Source organism: Hesperophylax consimilis, chromosome 31 (assembly GCF_061612785.1).
Source record: "Hesperophylax consimilis isolate HC1 chromosome 31, BYU_Hcon_1.0, whole genome shotgun sequence".
Taxonomy (NCBI): Eukaryota; Metazoa; Arthropoda; class Insecta; order Trichoptera; family Limnephilidae; genus Hesperophylax; species Hesperophylax consimilis.
In genome coordinates this window covers 4,396,499-4,416,577 of record NC_142866.1, presented here as the reverse complement: position 1 = coordinate 4,416,577, position 20,079 = coordinate 4,396,499, and the positions used below count along the sequence as shown (strand labels likewise).

Genomic DNA, 20,079 nt, shown 5'->3' with positions numbered 1-20,079 from the left:
ATAACATTATCATAAAATAAATAACATTATTATAAAATAAATAACACTATCATAAAATAAATAAAATTATTATAAAATAAATAACATTATCATAAAATAAATAACATTATCACAAAATAAACAACATTATCATAAAATAAGTAATAAATACATTTATAACAAAAGTAACACATTTATATACATATTTTTATGTATATATCCATTGGTACTTATTTGTCTATTCTTAAAATTGTTAATTTTCACCATACGATTATCCTAACGAAGAAACCATTGGTTTTAAAACATGTCGATTCTTTGGATTGAATAGTGATGCATTCAAAGTAGTTTATATTAAAGAAAATAACAAATATTTGAAATATTCAACAATTCTTTCTTATTTGAGTAAAATTATTAAATTAACAAAAGTATGAAACAAAAAATCCATGGTAATTAAAATTAACATGAGAAAAACTGTTAATTAATATAAACTAACTAATGGCATACGTTACTTAAAAAAACTGTGATGCAGTGTTTCAAGATGATAAAGAACTATTATACATTCTAATATAAATGTTTATTTTTTACTCATTTAAAAACAAGTTGTTGCTTAGTTCAATTAGATTAATTTGATATCTCACTTTGGAGCGATGAGAGCAATTTGTCTTATAATCTTCCAAGATATTTTAACCCTTTCAGACCGTGAACATATTTGAAAATACACATATTTCAGAATTTTTTCCTACATATCTGGAGTGGATAAAAATTGGCCGTTATCGTTGTTCAACTGCTGGTTCAACAGCTATTTTTATTGGATTTTAGCCATTAGTGCAATTGGTAGCAATTTTAATATATTGAAATGTGATTTTGGTGTATCGTCTTGACCGATTTTTTCCCCAATTTAATTTAAATGTTAGTTATGAAGGAGTTTTTGGGATGTTTAATTTTAAAAAATGTAATATATTTTGGGTTGTACGATTTGTGATTTTATGTAAAAAAGGCCCTCTAAGACTTAATGTTCTTTCAAATGAAATCAATCACTTCAAAACTAAAGAAAAATTAAACACGATAAAATTTCAAATGCCTCTACTAATTGTTATAAAGTATCAAATATGTTCTACCACTGCCAGTTTTAATTGAAATCTGAAAGGGTTAAATGGGCCGAAGCATGTGACGATTTGTCACTATACACGAGTTGCACTTTGTATCTCTTTCAATAGTTTACAAGGAGTCTTGTATCTTCTTCGGTTTAACTTTTCAGCTGACTTATGCCAAGAAGTTTGGGTTGGAGAGTACTTTCTACTGAAAAGCTTTAATCTACATTGATCATCCACATGAAATGTTATTTCAGTTCTTTCACTTACAATAAAAAAAATTATGTTTAATAATTGTATTCATTTTAATTAAAAGTTCAAAAGCGCCTAAGCAGGCATGTATTTGCGGTTTTAATCAACATCACGCCTTATTCTATATAAATATCCTGTTTTAAACAGTTTTAGTTCTCTCATATTGTATTTTATCATTCCTTGAAGAAGAAAGGGATGTGCAAATCTTTACTTCAAACTTTCTCTTTCTCTTTCCTACCGAATTATTTTTACTTTCTTTACCTATCAAATATTTTTTTAATCTTTTATCCTACTCCATGTAATAAATTCGGTTTAAGAAAAAAGTGCAGTAAGTTTTAAATATTTCTTTCATCCTTCTTTCTGCTTTCAATTAATCTTTTTGGAAAAAGGTACACGTTGCTATTCTTTCTTTCAAGCTTCTTGTTCAAAGTAAAAAAATATTATAAATAAAATAAAAAAATACTTTCATTCTTCCCATTTTGTCAGTCTCCATTTGAACTTGGATGTGCAATTTATTGTAACCTTTCTTAATTTCATTCATCATAATATCTTACGGATCTCCTTATGTTTGTGTGCAGCTGAATCAATTATTTCATTAATTCTTCTTTATCACTTCCGCATGTAAAAAAGGATATGAAATTGTGGATTATCTTGCTTCCATCCTCCCTATTTCAACACACTCCTTGCAAAAACGGTAATGTTGTAATTTTTGTTCCTGTCATCCATCCTATATTATCACTATCAATGTTAAAATAAATTGCGCACTGTTATTTCTCATCCATTCTTACATCACACCGTAAAATTATTCTCCATATGTCAACAAAAACAAAAAAGGGATGTGCAGTAGATTTTTTTAGGGGTCCTTCAATCTAATTTACTTCATACTGTTCTCATTCTCTCCACGAAGAGAAGGGATGTGCAATCAATGTTATTTTAAACTTTCTATCATTTTGAGCCCTAATCGCCAAGCTATATTTAAAAGATTTAAACTTTTGAAAAGAGACATAGTAATATTATGTGATATAGTTACATGATTGTCCTATGTATTTATATAAATAGTTATTTGTATTATAATATGTATTATGATATAGTATCTATGTGATATAATCTTGCGATGTGGTTTGTTAAAACTTTACTGTAAACACTGCAATATAAAATACATTCGGAGGTTCGTAATGTTTTGTCGTAACCCTTTTAATCTTAATGTTAGGCCGTAAAAATTCTATTACTCAATTTATAATTTAATATTGTATTATTTGTAAGTTGCAAACGAAGTAAGAGAATTTCGTTCTGAAAAGTTTTTCGTTTTATGTTTCGTTAATTCTCAAAGAGTTAAAGTGCTATTAGCCTCTAACAATTCTTTGACGATTAGGGTTGACTCTCTATGAAGAAATTGGATTTTTTTTCTGTCATCCTTCCTCCTCCTTCATATAATATACACATATTTACAACAGATGTATTTCTTCACATCGCATTATAATTCTTTTATAGTGACTAAGTTTAACCCAAATATACATTTTAGAATTGTTTTTGTAGAATGAAATTCGTGTAGTGATTTTAAATTTTAGAACAAAGTTTCATACAGATACAATGTATTCGTAATTTCAACTAAATATGTATTTAGTGAATAGTAATACAAGGTCGTAAGAGACAACAAGTATGCTAAATTATCAACAAAAGTTTAATAAAAAATCATATTTCGCACTCGCATGTCGACTTGAAAAAAGAAACTTTTGTTTTGAATCCACCCAATTAAATGAAACTAGTGACAAGCAGAAAACTGGTGATTCTACATTACATTTGAAGTCGATTATGTAATATAGCCTTGTTGGATTTTAGCTTTCGTTTTCGAGCAAATCGAGTCTGAAGTTGGTATTTTTGTAGGTCAAATTTGGAAAAAATCGGTCACCACGAGATTACAATCAGCTGTTCACTCTCCGGATTCGGCTCCCGAAGTTTTCAAACCTTAATTTGCCGAAAAAAAGATTAAAAAAAACCAAAAATAATTTAATTGCTCAAATCGAAAAAAAAGTTTATTGGGCTCTCTATGTGAAGTAGATAAACCAGTTTCGCCGCTTGTATCACTATTTTCCGCACACCATGTATAGACATCAATATTTTTGTAAGTGTATTACATTATTAATTCTAAATAACTATGTACGGTGACAGTTTAGCAGATTTCAAACAAACAAAAAATGTGTTTAAAAAATATTGTTAATTACAGTAATGTTAGTTCGAGATGTGACATTTTTGCTTTGTGTTCCAAAAAATGCAGTACTTTACTCAAAACGTAGGATTTTTGACTAATGGCATTCTAAAAGCCGGAGTGCTATCCTTTAAAAAAAACTTTTTTTTTTCATCAATATGGTATCAACTGTAAAATGTATGCTAGGGTTACCGTAGGTGCGACAATCTATCGTACTATAGGGTTTTCCAATAAGAGGTGTTATTTTGAATAGCCCGCTATTTCGGTAGATGTTACTTTTGAAGCTGTCATTTTTTGACGTTTGACGAGTAAAAACTACGCCGTTAATAAAAATGGGACGATACACGCTTCAACAACGCATTGAAATTATTAAAATTAAAATTAAAATTGTCGCATCTAGGGCTCGGAAAACTCAAGGGTTATTGTTAATAAGCCTCTCTATCCTCAACGTGTGACTGTTTGGCGCGGTTTATAGTCCGGTGGAGTCATTGGACCTTACTTTTTCGAAAATGAGGCTAGAGCAACAGTTATGGTGAATGGATTGCGCTATCAAGAGATGATTAATGATTTTTTATGGCCGGAATTGGATGGTATTGATTTGGACAACGTTTAATTTCAACAAGACGGCGCTACGTGCCACACAAGCAACGGAACCATTGATATTTTACGATCGAATAGCAAAATAACACATCTTATTGGAAAACCCTGTATATTTTAAAATTAATTGTTTTCAGTGTTATCTTGGTAGTTTTAAAAAACGAATTTTGGCTACATATCACTAATAGTTATTGAAAATCAAAATGTAATTTTATATACGATAAAAATGTCATATAAAGAAAAAAAATCAGCTTATTGTGTGCTAGTTTACAATCGGTGGACCAAATTAGTTGATTTAGTAATTATTGTTCAATTAAAACGTGTGTGGTTTTTATCAGTCAACTTATAACCAAAGTTATTAAATATCTGTTTTGATTTATTTATATTTGTAGATTAATATTGCACCAAATAAAGAATTTCTGATTTAAATAAACCCATTAAACAACAAATTTTATTATAAATAAATTATAGTTTTTAAAGCATTTAATGAATAAAAACAAGTAAGTTTCTAATCATCATGAAAACTGTTTTTATCGTTGCTTCGGTTTTATCTGTGTTATAAGATTTTTTTATCGATAGGGCTCGATGATTAGGTGTTACATTACTATTTTGATTATAATCAATATTTTCCTCTGAATACCTCATACATTCAAGGAGTGACAGGATTAGCACTAGATATAATATAATAAGAGACAACGACGGGAATATAGTGTTAATCTGGGTTTTACAGGTGTAAAATAAAGCTTTAATTGGTCTGGGATGGTGTGGAATACGACTACATAATATTATTGTTCTTAGTTACATTAACTAAATTATACATCAGTCATAACATTTCACAGGGGTAAAGTTCACGAGGGTATAAGAGGAGAGTTTCGTTAATTTTCTAGAAGGGATCTACGGCGAAAAAATACTTGGTAGGTTGCGTTGTTGAGTAAGTGGGAACGGGTGATGGAGAAATGATGCCATGGCATTGATGCAGAAAACACAATAATTGTCACCTTATACTAAATTTCCTGATGGTATTACTTGTCAAAATGCTGCACAGCCTTTTTTCTTGCCTAAGCAGTGGCAAAAACTGCTCGACAACTCACAGGTCTGGATATTTGTTTCAAATTCCATACAAAATCATGATGGATCGTGGATCATAAGTTTGGTCGTTTTGAGGAGAGGAAGAGGTGAATATGTTGTGGGAGGGAGGAAGCACAGATACCGGCAGATCGTTCCACAGTCGAACTGTTGAACTTAAGAACGAGTTGATTCTCGTGTGACAATTGTCAACGTTGTACAAATACGTTTGGTGTGTTTGCCGACCATGCATCGGTGTCGAATACCGGATCAATGAAATACCAGTAGAAGAAACGTGCTGTATATACTCGTATTACTGGTTCACTGATTAAACGTGGAGCGATCTTTACAACCATACTTATCCCACGAATTGACAGGAAAACGTAGAAAACGCTGGGCAGTTTCGACACCTTGGTTAGTCCAATAAAAATATCAGTAGGAGGTAACTACGGAAATATATATATTTTTTGGCTGAGAAGAGAGAAGGGGGTAAAGCCAACAAATATTGCTTTTGTTCCACTGCTACTTTTTGTGCCTCTGAGCCACATATACCCAGAACAAGATCTGAATAGAAAGATTTACAAGAAATTTCAGTGGTAGGTACTTCTTAGTACGTAGAATAATTTTATTTAAATTCTTTCCTGGTGAAATGTGACCTGGTCTAGTGTTTTCTACATCAATATCCCATGGGTACTGAAGCTTAGTAATATAAACACTTTATTCATCTACACTGATACGTTTCTTACTACGGGACCACTAATACCCATTCTCACAAATAGATTGATAAAATTAGTACTATTGAAAAATTCAACTTTTTCTGAGTAATCAAAAAAGACAACTATATAATAAGCACACATAATAATATGTTTAATAAATTATTAATTCAATCATGAATAATTGCTGGAACTCGAGGATGACGGTCCGAGTGCACTGGGGCGACGTCTCCTGGAATAGAAAAACAGAACTTTACATCAAAATTTCCAGTCGCCATTGAATGTTTCGTCAACCGAATGTTTCGTTGATCGAATCTTCGAATTTCCGATTCAAAACTGTAAGAAATTCAAATGAAATGGAGATCTACTATGTCAGGCGAGTCTAAGCGAGATTGAGCGCTTGGCTATTGGGCTAGATGGAAATTTTTTTCCATTCAAATTTATATGGAAGGCACCCCTAGTTGTTAGATCTACAATCTCAGGCGAAATTACGTAATGATATTTTATGGACATACGTAATAGGTACTACAACTATGTAATAACTAAAAATAACTAATTGTATCTAATTGTACTGTGTATGTCTTAACAAATAAATAAATAAATAAATATGGTATACATTTATACACAACTCTCTCAAGATTGTCAAGAATAATTCACATTTCTTGCAAAGACTATGTTTGGACTGAATATACATAAGAAAATCTTCTGAATTTGAATCTATTGAAATAATTTGTGTTAAAATATATTTAAGTACCTCTCTCAGAGCCAACTTATTCCAAAACGATGTAACGCATGATCGTCTCCTAACGATACGGCAGCTCGAGTAGTTCCTGGAACAAAACAAATCGTTAAAAACAAGAAGTATTTTAAAATTATTATGGACTAAGAAGAATAATAATGAATTCAATTTGATCATAAACAAGTTAATAATAATTATAATATAAAGAAAGCATTTTTTTCGTGAACAATTAATAATATGTTATATTAATTATATGTTACTTGAAACAGTTTGAGGCATGTTTAGTGACTAGATATGAATAGTCAGATGTTTTTCAATTTTTCCTTCCTCACTACATATTGCCTCAAAATATAAGGTCCCCAGTTAAAGATACTATGGCTCCGAGAAGTTGGGACTCTTGTGAGGTAACATTAAAAATACAATAAAGATAAAAATACAAAAAACACACACCATACAAGACAGAAAGAAAACCTCAGACTAAAAAAAGAACAAACAAAAACAAAGAGTTTTTTTCCGAAAAAAGGAATTTATTTTTTTAAATTTTTTTTAAAACTTTATTAAAACATAATTAATCAATTTACAGAGTATAATCATTTATGTTAACTAAAATAAAGCATACAATTAATTTTCACTGCTTTTGAGCGTGTCCAGTTCCCAAATAATTGTTTAATAATTCATTTACATGAAGTTTTTTTATTAACATCTGCAATTAGAAGGAAGATATTGCAATTTTTTTGGCACTCATCATTGTAATTTTTTTGTTATATTTTCTAAAGTTAAATAATAAACGCGGAGGTTTTGTATCAGTTGGTTGTAGATATTTGAATTTGTCCGCTGGTTCTAGATTTATTCCGAAGGTAGAAGTAATTATTTTTGCAATTTCATGCGGCAGTTAGTTAATCGATACATTAAATCTGGTAAAGTCTACAGAATTTTTTAATACTCTTTGTTCTGATTAGGCTATTGTAATTTCTAAAGAAAAGATTTTTTTTTCTTTATTTTTCAAATCCTCTATAATTTTTTGGTGTTATTTGGGTTAATCGAGAATTTTATTTAATTTTTCATTGATTTCATCGTGTTTCGCTTACAAATTGGGAAGCTTTTTTAAATCGGCTAATTCCTTGTTGAATTTTGAAAAAATTTGTGATTTTAATTCACCTAGTTTTCGATCAATGTAGTCCACGATTTTTTGATGTTCCATAGCAGATCTTGTTGAAGACATAATGTTTGTAATTTAAATACTTAATAATTAAATGTTCCAGTATCGAGTAGAGAGAATCAGGTAGCGAGTAGCGGTTTAGTCGGGAACGAGTAGCTAGACGTCGGCTGAATATACTCGCTATAAATACTCGCTGCACTTTTAGCCATCTAAGACTGTAGCTTAAGTTAAAGCAGCACTTCACTGTTTACTTTATATTATGTTTTATGTAATAAGTGTAGACGTGGTTTACAATACGGTGTTTATGTAAGACTTGACCCATAGCATTCGAATTATTTTAACTATTAATCCAATATGAATCCAAATATATAGCTTAGTTCCTAGTGAAATTAAGAATGTACCTTGTGAACTTATGACCTACAACAATAGCAGTTGAAATCATGACTACCTTCAGGTGCACTGCAATGTGCAGTATTTAGAGCTAGGTTTTAGAAGTTTTGAACGTATTTCAATATTGTCCATGAAAATTCCTTAGTAAAACGTTGACTTTGTAGATGCCTGTCAATTATTTCAAATATAATTTTCAATATTATATTTGGCTTTGAGATATTCACAAAATATTAGGCGTCTTCTAAGGGTTAAACAAATCGAAAAGAAACTTTATTGTGTAATAAGTGTTAGAATTGTAAATTAAATTAAAAAAAGGAACATATGTTTATATTAGACTACATGAAGCGGATCTATTTTAAGTGTAATAAAAATAAATAAATTATGACCTACCTGGCTATGGTGCCGACGGGAGCCTCGACTCTGTATGGTCGATACACGCCGGCACAAGAAGTTGGAATGCTGGAGAATATCAACCGAAGACAACTGCAACAAAGAAATAACTCGATGATGGGTGTTGTCACAGCATACAAAAAGCAGAATGCCATCACGATGCATTTTGGCTACCGTGATAATGTGCAATTATTCCAACATATATATCATGTGCCAGGGCGGCTAGCAACTACACACGAATTCACGAATATTCAATTATACTTCATATCAGGCAATCGATAAAGTAGGTACCAAAAGAATTTTATGAATTAATCCTTTATTCGAAATAAGTATTTGTATTATTTAAATGTTTGACACACGCTTATAAGAAATAATAGAGTGAAGATACGTTACTGAGACAACGCGCGTTGCTCCACTGAACTAGGTCCAGTGGGTATAGTTTAGCGGGCCGTTCATTTAGCTATTTCATTTGTTTACACATATTCTTTGAATGGCTATCCATTTAATAAACGGTGCGACATCTTTTGTTCGATTGGTATGAATATAAAGTGTCTCGTATTTTTATACGTCATTGAAAGTGGTCGTAATTTTTCAAATTTCGAAAGCTAAATTTCTTATTTTGAAAGGTAATATATTTATTTAAAAAAAAACACTTTCAACATGGAATAAAGGAGGACGAAATAAATGCCGCGTGGTATTGTGTGGTTTCTATTACCTAATCGAGGCTTAAATTTCATATATCCAACTGTGTTAACGAAATTTAAATGGGTTGGAAATCTGCGATGTCAGACGAGTGAGTGTAAATAAAATGGAGCCCCGGGCTATTTGTTAAACATTTGTATCCATTCAAATTTGTATGGAAAGTCTCGTGTCTTGTAGTTCTTCTCAGTATCTTCTTTATTCTATGACTTTTAATCTCATTTCGGCTTGTAGCACTTCACTGCGAATTCTGGGCTTTATTCTACGCACTGCAAGTAATTTTAGAGATAACCGGGTGCTTATAGTTTTATTTAATTCCTTAGAAAGGAGTAGACTTGAAAGTGGGTCGGTGATTTAGAGTCCACGCCAGGTAAAGTATTCTCTCATGTTGAAGAGAGTTCAGAAGAAATTCTTGAGATTTCTCTACATGAGGGAGTATGGCTACTACCCGTGGCTCTATCCTACTGACTTTCTTTTAGGTATGCTCGGAATGAACTATCTACGGGTCAGGAGGGATGTGCGCATTGCTACACATTTGTTTAGACTGATTCGTGGATGGTTCTCCAAACTCGGTCATCATGGAAAGCATTCATTTCTATGTTACCGATGGTTATCTACGTCACCGACAACATAGACTATTTTATCTCCCGACCTGCAGAACTAGCTTGCCAATGGTCATGCCTGTGGGAAGAGCAATTTTGCTGTTGAACAGAATCAATTCGGATATCGACATTTTTAGAATCAATAAAGCTCCCTTTAAAAGACAAGCTCTATTATTGCTGGAATCTAAGAACTCTTATTACAAAAATATTTTAAAAACGCATTGAAATTAACAATTTTGTAATGTTTTTGAAATGAATAAACAGAATTGAATTAACCCTAAAATTATAATATGAGACTCACATCGCCAGTAGCAGAATGGGAAACCAGATTCAGATAGCTTAACGGAAGGTCACTTCCCCCGACTATGTCTTCCTCCTGCCGGGGATTACGCAATCCAGGAGCGATGTTCCAAACCACGTAAGCCGGAGCGCCCTGTAATTAAACGACATTATCATTTTAGTTAATTTCTCAGTATTGGTTTCATTTGGATATCCACTTCTCTCCCATACATTCAATTCTCTGTATTGGTCTCTTTCTCATTTGCTGGCTCATTTCTCTTAGTCACATTCATTTTCCAAACGAATCTTTTCACGCTTTCTTACCGTAAGGTTGTTAATTTGCTCAGGAGTCAAGAATCGGCGGTGCATATCTTCCAGGTCACTGATGGCCAGCAGGTCTGTGCTTCCGTTCCTCCCACCCCAGCCCACCCCGCCACCCGCTTTACCGCGCATATTTCCACCAGATACATCCACATACTTCGGTCCATCCTGAAATAAACACATCCAGATTTAAAGGCAGGCAATTCAGTTATTCATTCGCAGTGTTAACACATTATAACGCACGCAAAATTTTGACGCAATGACAATAATAATATATATATCCAAGAAATGCAATTATTCCAGGTTAGGCTTTTGATAGACGTTCGTGACATTCGCAATAAATACAGTGTAAATAAATATCGCCCGCGTTAGCCTTAGTGGAATATGCGTTGAATGAATCCATTAATGGATTGAATGAAATGGGTATTGGTAAGCAAAGAGTTCTAATTGTTATTTAAAAACAAATATTTACCCTTGCCTTTGAGGAGCACGGTCGTTGACCGTAGAGAGTGCGGAAGGTGAGATCAGCAGGGGGGATGCGAGGGACGGGCGGAGGAGCCAGAGTTACCACGGCCTTGCCGCGGCGGGGGCTCGTAGCCGTCACGTAGCTCTGCTTGCGGCGGGTCAGCGCGTTGCCCGGCGGGAGGGGCAGCGTGCACGGTGGGCCCCCGACCGCCAGACCAGGCAACTCCCCTCGGATGATCATCGGCGGGCGGGCTTCGTAGTTTGAGGGAGGGCTGCTATCTAGAACATCCACCGCGGTATCCTTACCCGGTGTAAAGTTCGTAAATAAGTCCTGAAAATAATCATACATAAATACTACTGCGGTAGTAACAAACCAAAAAATTTAAAACTTTTCTCTATATTTCGTTACCTTCATATTGATTTTCATTGAGAAGTCGTTGCCCAAATAGGAATTGCTTCTTTTGAAAATTCCTATTGCTTTGCGCTTGTGGACCACTAACATACCCAAGAAGAGGGCGAGCAGGATCAAGGCAACTATGGCAAGGGATCCTATCATGAGGTCGGTTGGGGGTTCTGAAAACGAAATTGAACCAATCAATAACATTCATATCGTATTATATTCTGCCAATAACTTGCTAGAAACTGATCAACGGCAAATTAATATTTACCGTATTGACCTTTGTCGTAATCCATATTCAGTAAGGTCAATTCCAGGATATCATCGAATACTTTCTGGTGTATTTCATCGGTCACATTGGTATCGGTTATTTCTGCAATATAAAACACAAAATGGCGTTATATGACCACGATGATACAAATAATTGGATTCAATCAATTCAGAGTTTAATGCGGGGTTCAAATGAGATGTTGGGGTACAAATTAGAAGCGAAGTAGACTTGGCCGAGCAAGATTCACTCATACCAAAGGAAAATCCGAATTATATTGATTTTGGTTTTTTGTACACCACGGGAGCCTCCGTCAAAGCAATATTTAGGAGATGTTGATGTACAAACCCGAGATGAAGTAGAACTCGCCGAGCATGACCCACGCGGATTGGAAGCACAACCTATTTTAATGTATTTGGCGAGCCGGCCTCCATTGAAAGGAATGCAACATTCTGGTACTCTCGTTATTCCTGTCATGATGTTGGCTTAACACCACGGGGTCTCGGTAAAAGTATTTTTCAATATTAAGATGTTGAGGAACAAACCTGAGGTGAAGTAGACTTCGCCGAGCATGATCCACTCGGACTGGAAGTACAGTCGTATTTTAGTGTATTTGGCGAGCCGGCCTCCGTTGAAAGGAATGCTGACATTCCGGGCGCTCTCGTTATTCTTGTCAGGGTGTTGGCTGAATACCACGGGGTCTCCATTGAAGTATTTACCTCCGACGCTGAAGTAAACCACCGCTGTGCGAAATACCTGTCGATTACATTGAGAAGTCAGTCGACTTTTATTCGTTGGTCCCTACTTACGCTGCCTAATCATTTCAACAGGAAATACCACCATATTTATATATTTACGCCCCTGTGGCATTTACCTAAAACAAGTCTTGATGATTTCATTAGTTAAATTAATATTTTTATTAATTTTTATAATATTTTTATTCCCACCTAAATAAAAATTAATCAATAATGGCACAATACCAAACAATATATTAAACAAAATAAAATTGACTAAAATGAACCAACATAAAATGAATTAACGTAACAATAGTAAGTACCTACAACAAAACGAGAGAAGAGAAAAAGTGTTGATACCTGCCTAGAGTAAATATCTAAAATCACAATTAATTTTAAAAATCTAAGGTATATGGTAAAAATCAACATAAAAAAATGAGTAACAAAGAATAAATTCTGGCGAAAAAAGAGTTAGAATTTCCTTAACTAAACTTTAGTGTGGCATAAATAGAAAAATCAAAGGAACTGACTTTATTTCTTATCTTTGGTTTGGGGAGGGAATGATATAGTTTGTTTTTGACGAATAAACAACTAAAAGTCTCGTGTAAGGATTTATATACCTACACATGTTTTTAATACTAGTTAAAAAATAAAAGCTTATAAATTATTCATATTATATAATTCACAAAAAACGTGATGCGTACGATGTCAAAATGAAATAGATTATAATATTCCGTCACATGATTACTAAACATCAAGATATAATTTAATGATTTACCTGAACGTTCCTACTATGGTAGTTATTAGCAAATAGGTTGACTTGCGAAATGTTTCTGATGGCGTCAAAGGTGAACGTAATTTCCAAGTAGCCACTTGGAAAAGATGAGTTTCTCCAGCCTACCCAGCCACTGCCTGAGGATAAGCCGAAAAGCAACAAGTTAATATTCAAATTACCGCACATATAAATTCAATTCCCCGGGACACCCAAAAGTCAAGACGTTTTATTAATAATTATTCTTCATCAATAGGAAATTTCCCAACAGACCAGAGCCTATCGTTGCAACTTCAGAAGCAGGAGAGATACAAGTAATTTAATTAAGTTGGTAAGATTTGCTCTTTTAATTTGAATTCTGGTAACTCGCAATTGCTATGTAAATAAAATGTAAGCAGTAGGCAGTAATTTATTGAAATTTCTTCAAAGAATATCTGAGGGTTTATTTTCATAAAATTATGACATAAATATTTAGTGAAATAAAAACCGCAAAAATACGCAATATTTAATTACGCTGTATCAATCCGAAAGAAGATTGACGTAATGCCACGGGGTAATTTTAAATAGGTAAACATTAAAATAATTCAACCTTTCGGAGAAAAACCAAAAAAAACCTAACAGAAATTGACTTTGCCGATATCAAATTTCATTAGGGTTTCTTGATTTTATTCAAATGGATTATTAAAATAACACATAGAAGTCAAATGGTTTTAACATTAAAACTTTTATACATTAACAGTTGGACTGTAATTGAAAACCTTCTTTCACAAAAAATTTCAACATATATTTTTCAAGTGCCAAATTTTTGAATTATATCGCAATTTCATGGTAAAAATTTATAAATAAATGAGCATTATAGTCAAATATTAATAAGTTTTTAGATTGTTGCGTACAAAATAATCTGTTTTTAAATGTAAACAAATGCAAAACATTGACTTTCTGTAGAAATAAATTCCTGTTTTATTTGAATATTCCATTAACAATACAACTTTAGTCACGGTAATGAGAGATCTCGGAATTATTTTGGATGAAAAACTATGTTCCGCCAATCATATCCATCAAATTGTAAACAAAGGTACGAAAACACTAGGCTTCGTATTAAAAAGAACTAAAAACTTTAACTCCATAAAGATATTATTAAACTGTTATACATATCTCTAGTTAGAAGCATAATTGAAGACAACTCAGTAGTTTGGTCTCCGTCTCACAAAATTCACATTAATAACATTGAGCGAATACAAAAAAAAATTATAAATTTTAAATCAAATATCCCACTAGAAGACTTACAATATCATTTCTTATTAAATACTCTAAAAATACACACATTGGAAGACAGGCGTAAAATAAACGACTAAACTTTTTTATTTTAAATTTTAAACTCTAAATTCGACTGTTGCGAACATCTGCAACTCATAAAATTACGAATACCTACAATAACAACACGACAAAATACACTATTCCACTGCAACACACATAGGCACAATTACATTGCGAACTCCCCAATACAACGGTTTCACACTATTTGAAACCAATACTTAGGTGATGTCGATATATTTAATATTAACTTTGCGAATTTTGTGGATCACGTAAAAGATTTATTTCAACACTATTCCTAAATGGAAGTTGATTTTTGTAAACCAGTCAAATACTGTATTTTTTAATTTATGTTCTTGTTCTTTTTATTTTTGCATCTTGCATGTATTTTTTAATGTAATTTTATTTTTATTATTTCTTTCTCATGTTTCAAAATTGTCTGTCATCAAAATTGTAACACCTACATGTAAAAGCCCTCTGGGCGTTAAATAAATAAATAAAATAAAAGAATTACTTGCTATTATTACTGTGATTGAGTTGCTACGATCCTTGGCTACGAATTCAAAAACAATTTATAAATTTGAAAACATAATATATTTATGGCACATTTTGGAGTGGTAGATACTTTCCATAGTACACTGGTGAAAGAGAACCATTCAGAACCAAAACGTCGCTTGAAAGGCTTTATATGTGTTAGGCTGGGTACGTCTACACCTTCCTCTTTCCACTGCCTACAGCCTTACAATATACCCCCATTGCCTTTTTACTGGCTCCAGACGATTGGGAATCTTTATAAATTGAAAAAATAACCAATGTTTACTGGAATAATACAATTTATGGTTTGCATTGTTGTCAGGTATAAGGTAAGTGTGTGAACAAATTAATGTATTTTAATATACTACTAATTTCGGTAGTCCGTGTTCAGTTCTGTGCGATGTGCAATAGTTAGTCCTGCTTAAAATCTGGTCCACAAAATTTGCTTTGAATTTATGTGTCATTTTCAAAATTGGAATCACTTTTTCAAAAGGTTTCAGATCAGCTTATACGTAGCTCCCTTTAAAACACAATATTTTAAAACTGAAGAATCAAGAATTATAATATATCTCATGATTTGTCATGGATCCCCTATCGAATTCTCGACAAATCTGTTTCATTTTTGAAAATTTCAGTTAAAATATGTTTTATTAGAAATAACATACTATAGGTATGTACGTTATCACTTTTCTTAATTCTTGAAACTTTCAGTTCCAATGTTGAAAATGACACTTAAATTAAAAGTAATTTTTATTTCATTGAACCAGATTTTATGCAGCACTAACTAACGCACAACACAAACAAACGAAATTAGTATGTTTGATGTTGTTTGACTATTGGGTGAATAATGCAGAGTCATACTCAAGGGCTGTTGGAGATTCGAAACTGACCCAGAAAGGAGGAGGAAGCGCAAGAAGGCCAAAAGTCACACAATGTAAAAATGTACCGAGGTGTTCAATATGTTAGAATGTCGTGTTATTTATGTAAAGTCGGGTCTCCAGCAACCAAATGGTTTCGAAACATCGGACAAAATAACAAAAAAAAAACATTGGGTAGGAGCCACAACGTTTTTTTGTTTTGCTTCTGCCACGGAAAACATAAACATTGTGGCCCTGCCCAAATGTTTCATGTTCGCACAAACATTTGGTTTAATGTTTGTGGTAATATTGTCGCTGGAATTCATATAGACTCTAAAGTGGGTATTTGTTAATATGATGTATAGTCGCAGTACAAACAGTACAAGGCACAATCGCTGTTAGCTGTTAGTATACATATTGTAGCAATTATTGTTAAAATTGGTTACATCACCTCTAGCGTAGCCGATGTCGATGAGGAAAAAGTCGCCTCCGATCTGCCCATCCGTGAGGCGGCCTAGACCGTCCTCCCCATCCACTCCATCATATTCGCGGTCCACGTGGTCTCCGAGGTCTGCCGAACCCGCGGGGGCTGCGTAACTCAGCAGACCGCCTGAAACATGCATCATAATTTACTATTATGTATATTAAGCACACTAACTTCGGTTGTTGGTGCATGGGTTAAATAGTTAAATAAACTTGATAATTCAACTCAGATAAGCGATGACGTAGGTACCAGAATTATTTTATGTATTGATAATACAGTGAAGAAGTTAATGATATAATCCACAGGGTTGGACACACTTAGCGGGCCGTTCAAATTCGTATTCTTAGTAGTACGTACTACTATCTTTTTTCATAAGTAGGACTACATTATTAATTCTTCGTAGAAAGAAACATTCCCTGAAAACAATTTGAAAACCTTCCACTACCACCATAGTAATCGGAAAATGTTGCTTTTATCTTGATGATGGACCAGTTACCGGTCGATTTTTATTTATAGTATCATTGGATTGATTTAGAAAATTTTCCAGTTTACTACCATTTGATAGGTAAATTGTTTCTTTTTTTGAAAGGCAATGATTCTGAAGAATATTTTATTTTATAAATACTTTCAGTTTTATAAACCCAACGATTGTTATAGTCCATGCTTTTCACGGGTCTGCGTTATATATATTATTAACCGAAAATATATTTTAAATGCAATCTTATAAAAAAAAACTGTTTCCACATGAATTAATCTCGAAAATAACCTAAATCTCATGCAGTTTTCAAAAGTCACAATTTCTTATCAAAATGTATACATAATATATGTCTTTAATGCTTTTTACATTCTTTTGTATACGTTTTAGCTACCAAAATTTAAATAACTTGTTTGTTAAATACATTTATTTCTCATTTAACAAACATGTAATTAAAATGTACGAGTATATCACATTTAACAAACAAATCTGGGAAAAGGTGGTGGACAATGTCCAAATCTGGACACCAGAAGCCTCGTGAAAGATAAGAAAATAAACTTTTTTTTCGGATGCTTATGATCTGAAATGTCTATATTTTTGAAGAAGTGTCCTATGTGAAACTATGCGCCTAAGCTTCCGGGTTGTTGTGGATTATTTAAATTCACCCAACATTCTTGAAAATATTCCCTCAATTCTTATCTCAAGAATCTATTTGTAACTTGTAATTTTTTGTTGTTTTGTTTTTGTAAATGATTATCTGCTGCCATGTTAATCTAAGATAAATAGTTAGGGTGAGAATGTGTTTATAACATGGTTTAATTACTATCTGCATTTGTGTTCTGTATTTGCAAAAAAAATGGCTTCGGGCAGAACAAGATATAAATATATATTTATTCAAAAATACATTTATATATACATATATATAAATACAAGGGTATTTATTTAAGATATTTTTGGTACTTTCCACGGACCACCCTGTGACCGTCAATAGCTTGTAAGAAAATCCATTGACTTAAATAAATTGCCATGTGGGCCTTGTTAAACGTTTTGATGGAATTATATTTTCGCTTTAAAAACCCTCTTCCTTTCGTTAAAGGGTTGAGAGAAAATCCTTTCGATAGTAGACATTTGTTAAAACTTCCAGACAATAATAAAATTAAAGTTTATACTGTCACACGAAAGCAATGCTGTTGTAGTTAGCAAAATTTTATTCTACACCAATATCAAATCCCTTTGAACCGAGTTAAAAAACTTACAACTAACGTTTTAATAAAATCGCCACAAAGCCGTGTGACCTACGAAAATTTCACTTTTAATCTAATCTGTAAAACATAAAATCATTTTTAAGCAAAACGAATGGTCAACACAACTATTTTCAACTAGCAGTATGATTTTATACATAGATTTATTTATTATTTTAGTGAAGCACAGTCATAACTACTATGAGGCATGTAACTTCTGACATCAGTAAAATTTAATAGATTTTACCAAAAGTTCTAGGTCTACGCAGCTCGTGGCATAATTATTGTGATTGGCTTTGGAGCTTTGAGATACCCATTCAATTGGTAATTTCTTAGGTATTGGCAGTATTGCTTACCTGGGATGATATTATCTATATTTATAGAAATTAGCCTGTTAGAAATAACCAGGATTCTTTGGAAGAAGAGGATGGCATAAAACCATATTGTAGGTACTCGCAGTTTTCAAGGCGATGTCAATATTTTTACAGTTGTAATGGCAGTTCCAGTTCACATCGGAAATAAGCAGGCATATCGCAAATCACAACTCCTCGGTTTTCCCGTTCACATTGGGATTTGCATAAGAAAATTAGCACGGCGATGTAACCCACACAAATGTTATTTTTACACTGAAACTTTGTAACACAGATAGGTGTTGAACTTGCAATTTTTTGTGACACGTTTTGTATGTAGGTATGTGTCAAGCACAGGTTTCAGGTAGGTGTAGGAAAGGGAAGTATAAACTTTAACATAAACCGCCCACCATTTTTTAAACTCAATTTAAGTAGAAAATCAACAAAACTGAAAAAATAGTTTGCTTAGGATACAACCCAGACAGAAGATATTTTTTAAATTGCATATGGTGTTAGTTCATATAAAATTTGACGTATATGAGCAGATATGTACATAGTTATATTTTGTTAATTATAAAATTTTATTTTTGCAGTAAACATAACAATTATTTAATAATACATTAATTCTTCAGACTTTCAAGTATCTTTAATCTTTTATACAGTAAGCAATTCTGTGATTCTTTTATTCTCATAATCTAATTTATAGTTTCATAATTATGATTATTTTTACTAAATACATTTCACCCTTTTTCGGTATTTAGTTATTCATAATTTTATATATAAAGATAACACATTATACAGCAGTCTCATTTTTATTCCAATCTAATATAATATGCAAAATTGAACAAATATAAAACAATAATGTTTAACTAAAGCAAAACAAAGAAACCTACATACTAGTTCGTAACAAGTTTTCTACAAGAAAAATCCAAAGCTATGTTAAACTCAAATTTTCCTAATTTGAAAATAGAAACTGACGAATAAGAAAAGTAATACTATTTTACTTAAGATTAGAAACATTAACGAATGTACGCAGAAAACTTAATTTGTAGAGAAATTTAAACAAAGGAAAAAAAATTAGAGATTTTCTCTTAAACAAAAGTAAATGATAAATTCCTTATATGGGTACGTTGCTATGAAGCCAATTATAAACTAAAACCTTTTATGGATCAACTGGAAGGGGACATACTTTTACAACGGGTCTTAACTATGTCCCATCTTTAGTTTTCACTGATTCTACCCTAACCACTCCATCCGCTCCAGGCCTTACGTTGTTTATGCGTCTCAACTGCCACTTCAAAGGGGGCATTCTACAGGATTTTCCAATAAGAGGTGTTATTTTGATATTCAATCGTAAAAGATCAATGGTTTCGTTGCTTGTGTGGAACGTAGCGCCGTTTTGTTGAAAGTAAACGTTATCCAGATCAATACCATCCAATTCCGGTAAAAAAATGATTAATCATCTCTCGATAGCGCAATCCATTCACGGTAACTGTTGCTCCAGCCTCATTTTCGAAAAAGTAAGGTCCAATGACTCCGCCGGACAAAAAAAAAACACCAAACAGTCACACGTTGAGGATAGAGAGGCTTTTCAACAATAACTCTTGGGTTTTCCGAGCCCCAAATGCGACAATTTTGCTTGTTGACGAAGCCACCGAGGTGGAAATGGGCCTCATCACTCAAGATGATTTGCATTTGATTCACTC

At 32.8% G+C, this 20,079-nt stretch overlaps 1 protein-coding gene across 1 annotated transcript in view; it reads right to left on the bottom strand.

Annotated features, from left to right (window-relative positions):
* Positions 1-411: 411 nt before the first annotated feature.
* Positions 412-20,079, bottom strand: part of LOC149409356 (uncharacterized) — a 62,394-nt gene continuing 42,726 nt past the window's right edge. The window contains exons 5-15 of the mRNA XM_089649784.1: positions 16,275-16,433; positions 13,125-13,258; positions 12,158-12,368; positions 11,616-11,717; positions 11,357-11,520; positions 10,955-11,278; positions 10,486-10,650; positions 10,184-10,315; positions 8,582-8,674; positions 6,658-6,733; positions 412-6,135 (exon numbers count right to left, since the gene is read on the bottom strand). Of these exons, the coding sequence (XP_089505910.1) occupies positions 6,707-6,733; positions 8,582-8,674; positions 10,184-10,315; positions 10,486-10,650; positions 10,955-11,278; positions 11,357-11,520; positions 11,616-11,717; positions 12,158-12,368; positions 13,125-13,258; positions 16,275-16,433 (1,511 nt within the window). The 3' untranslated portion in view covers positions 412-6,135; positions 6,658-6,706. The remainder of the gene's footprint in view (positions 6,136-6,657; positions 6,734-8,581; positions 8,675-10,183; positions 10,316-10,485; positions 10,651-10,954; positions 11,279-11,356; positions 11,521-11,615; positions 11,718-12,157; positions 12,369-13,124; positions 13,259-16,274; positions 16,434-20,079) is intronic.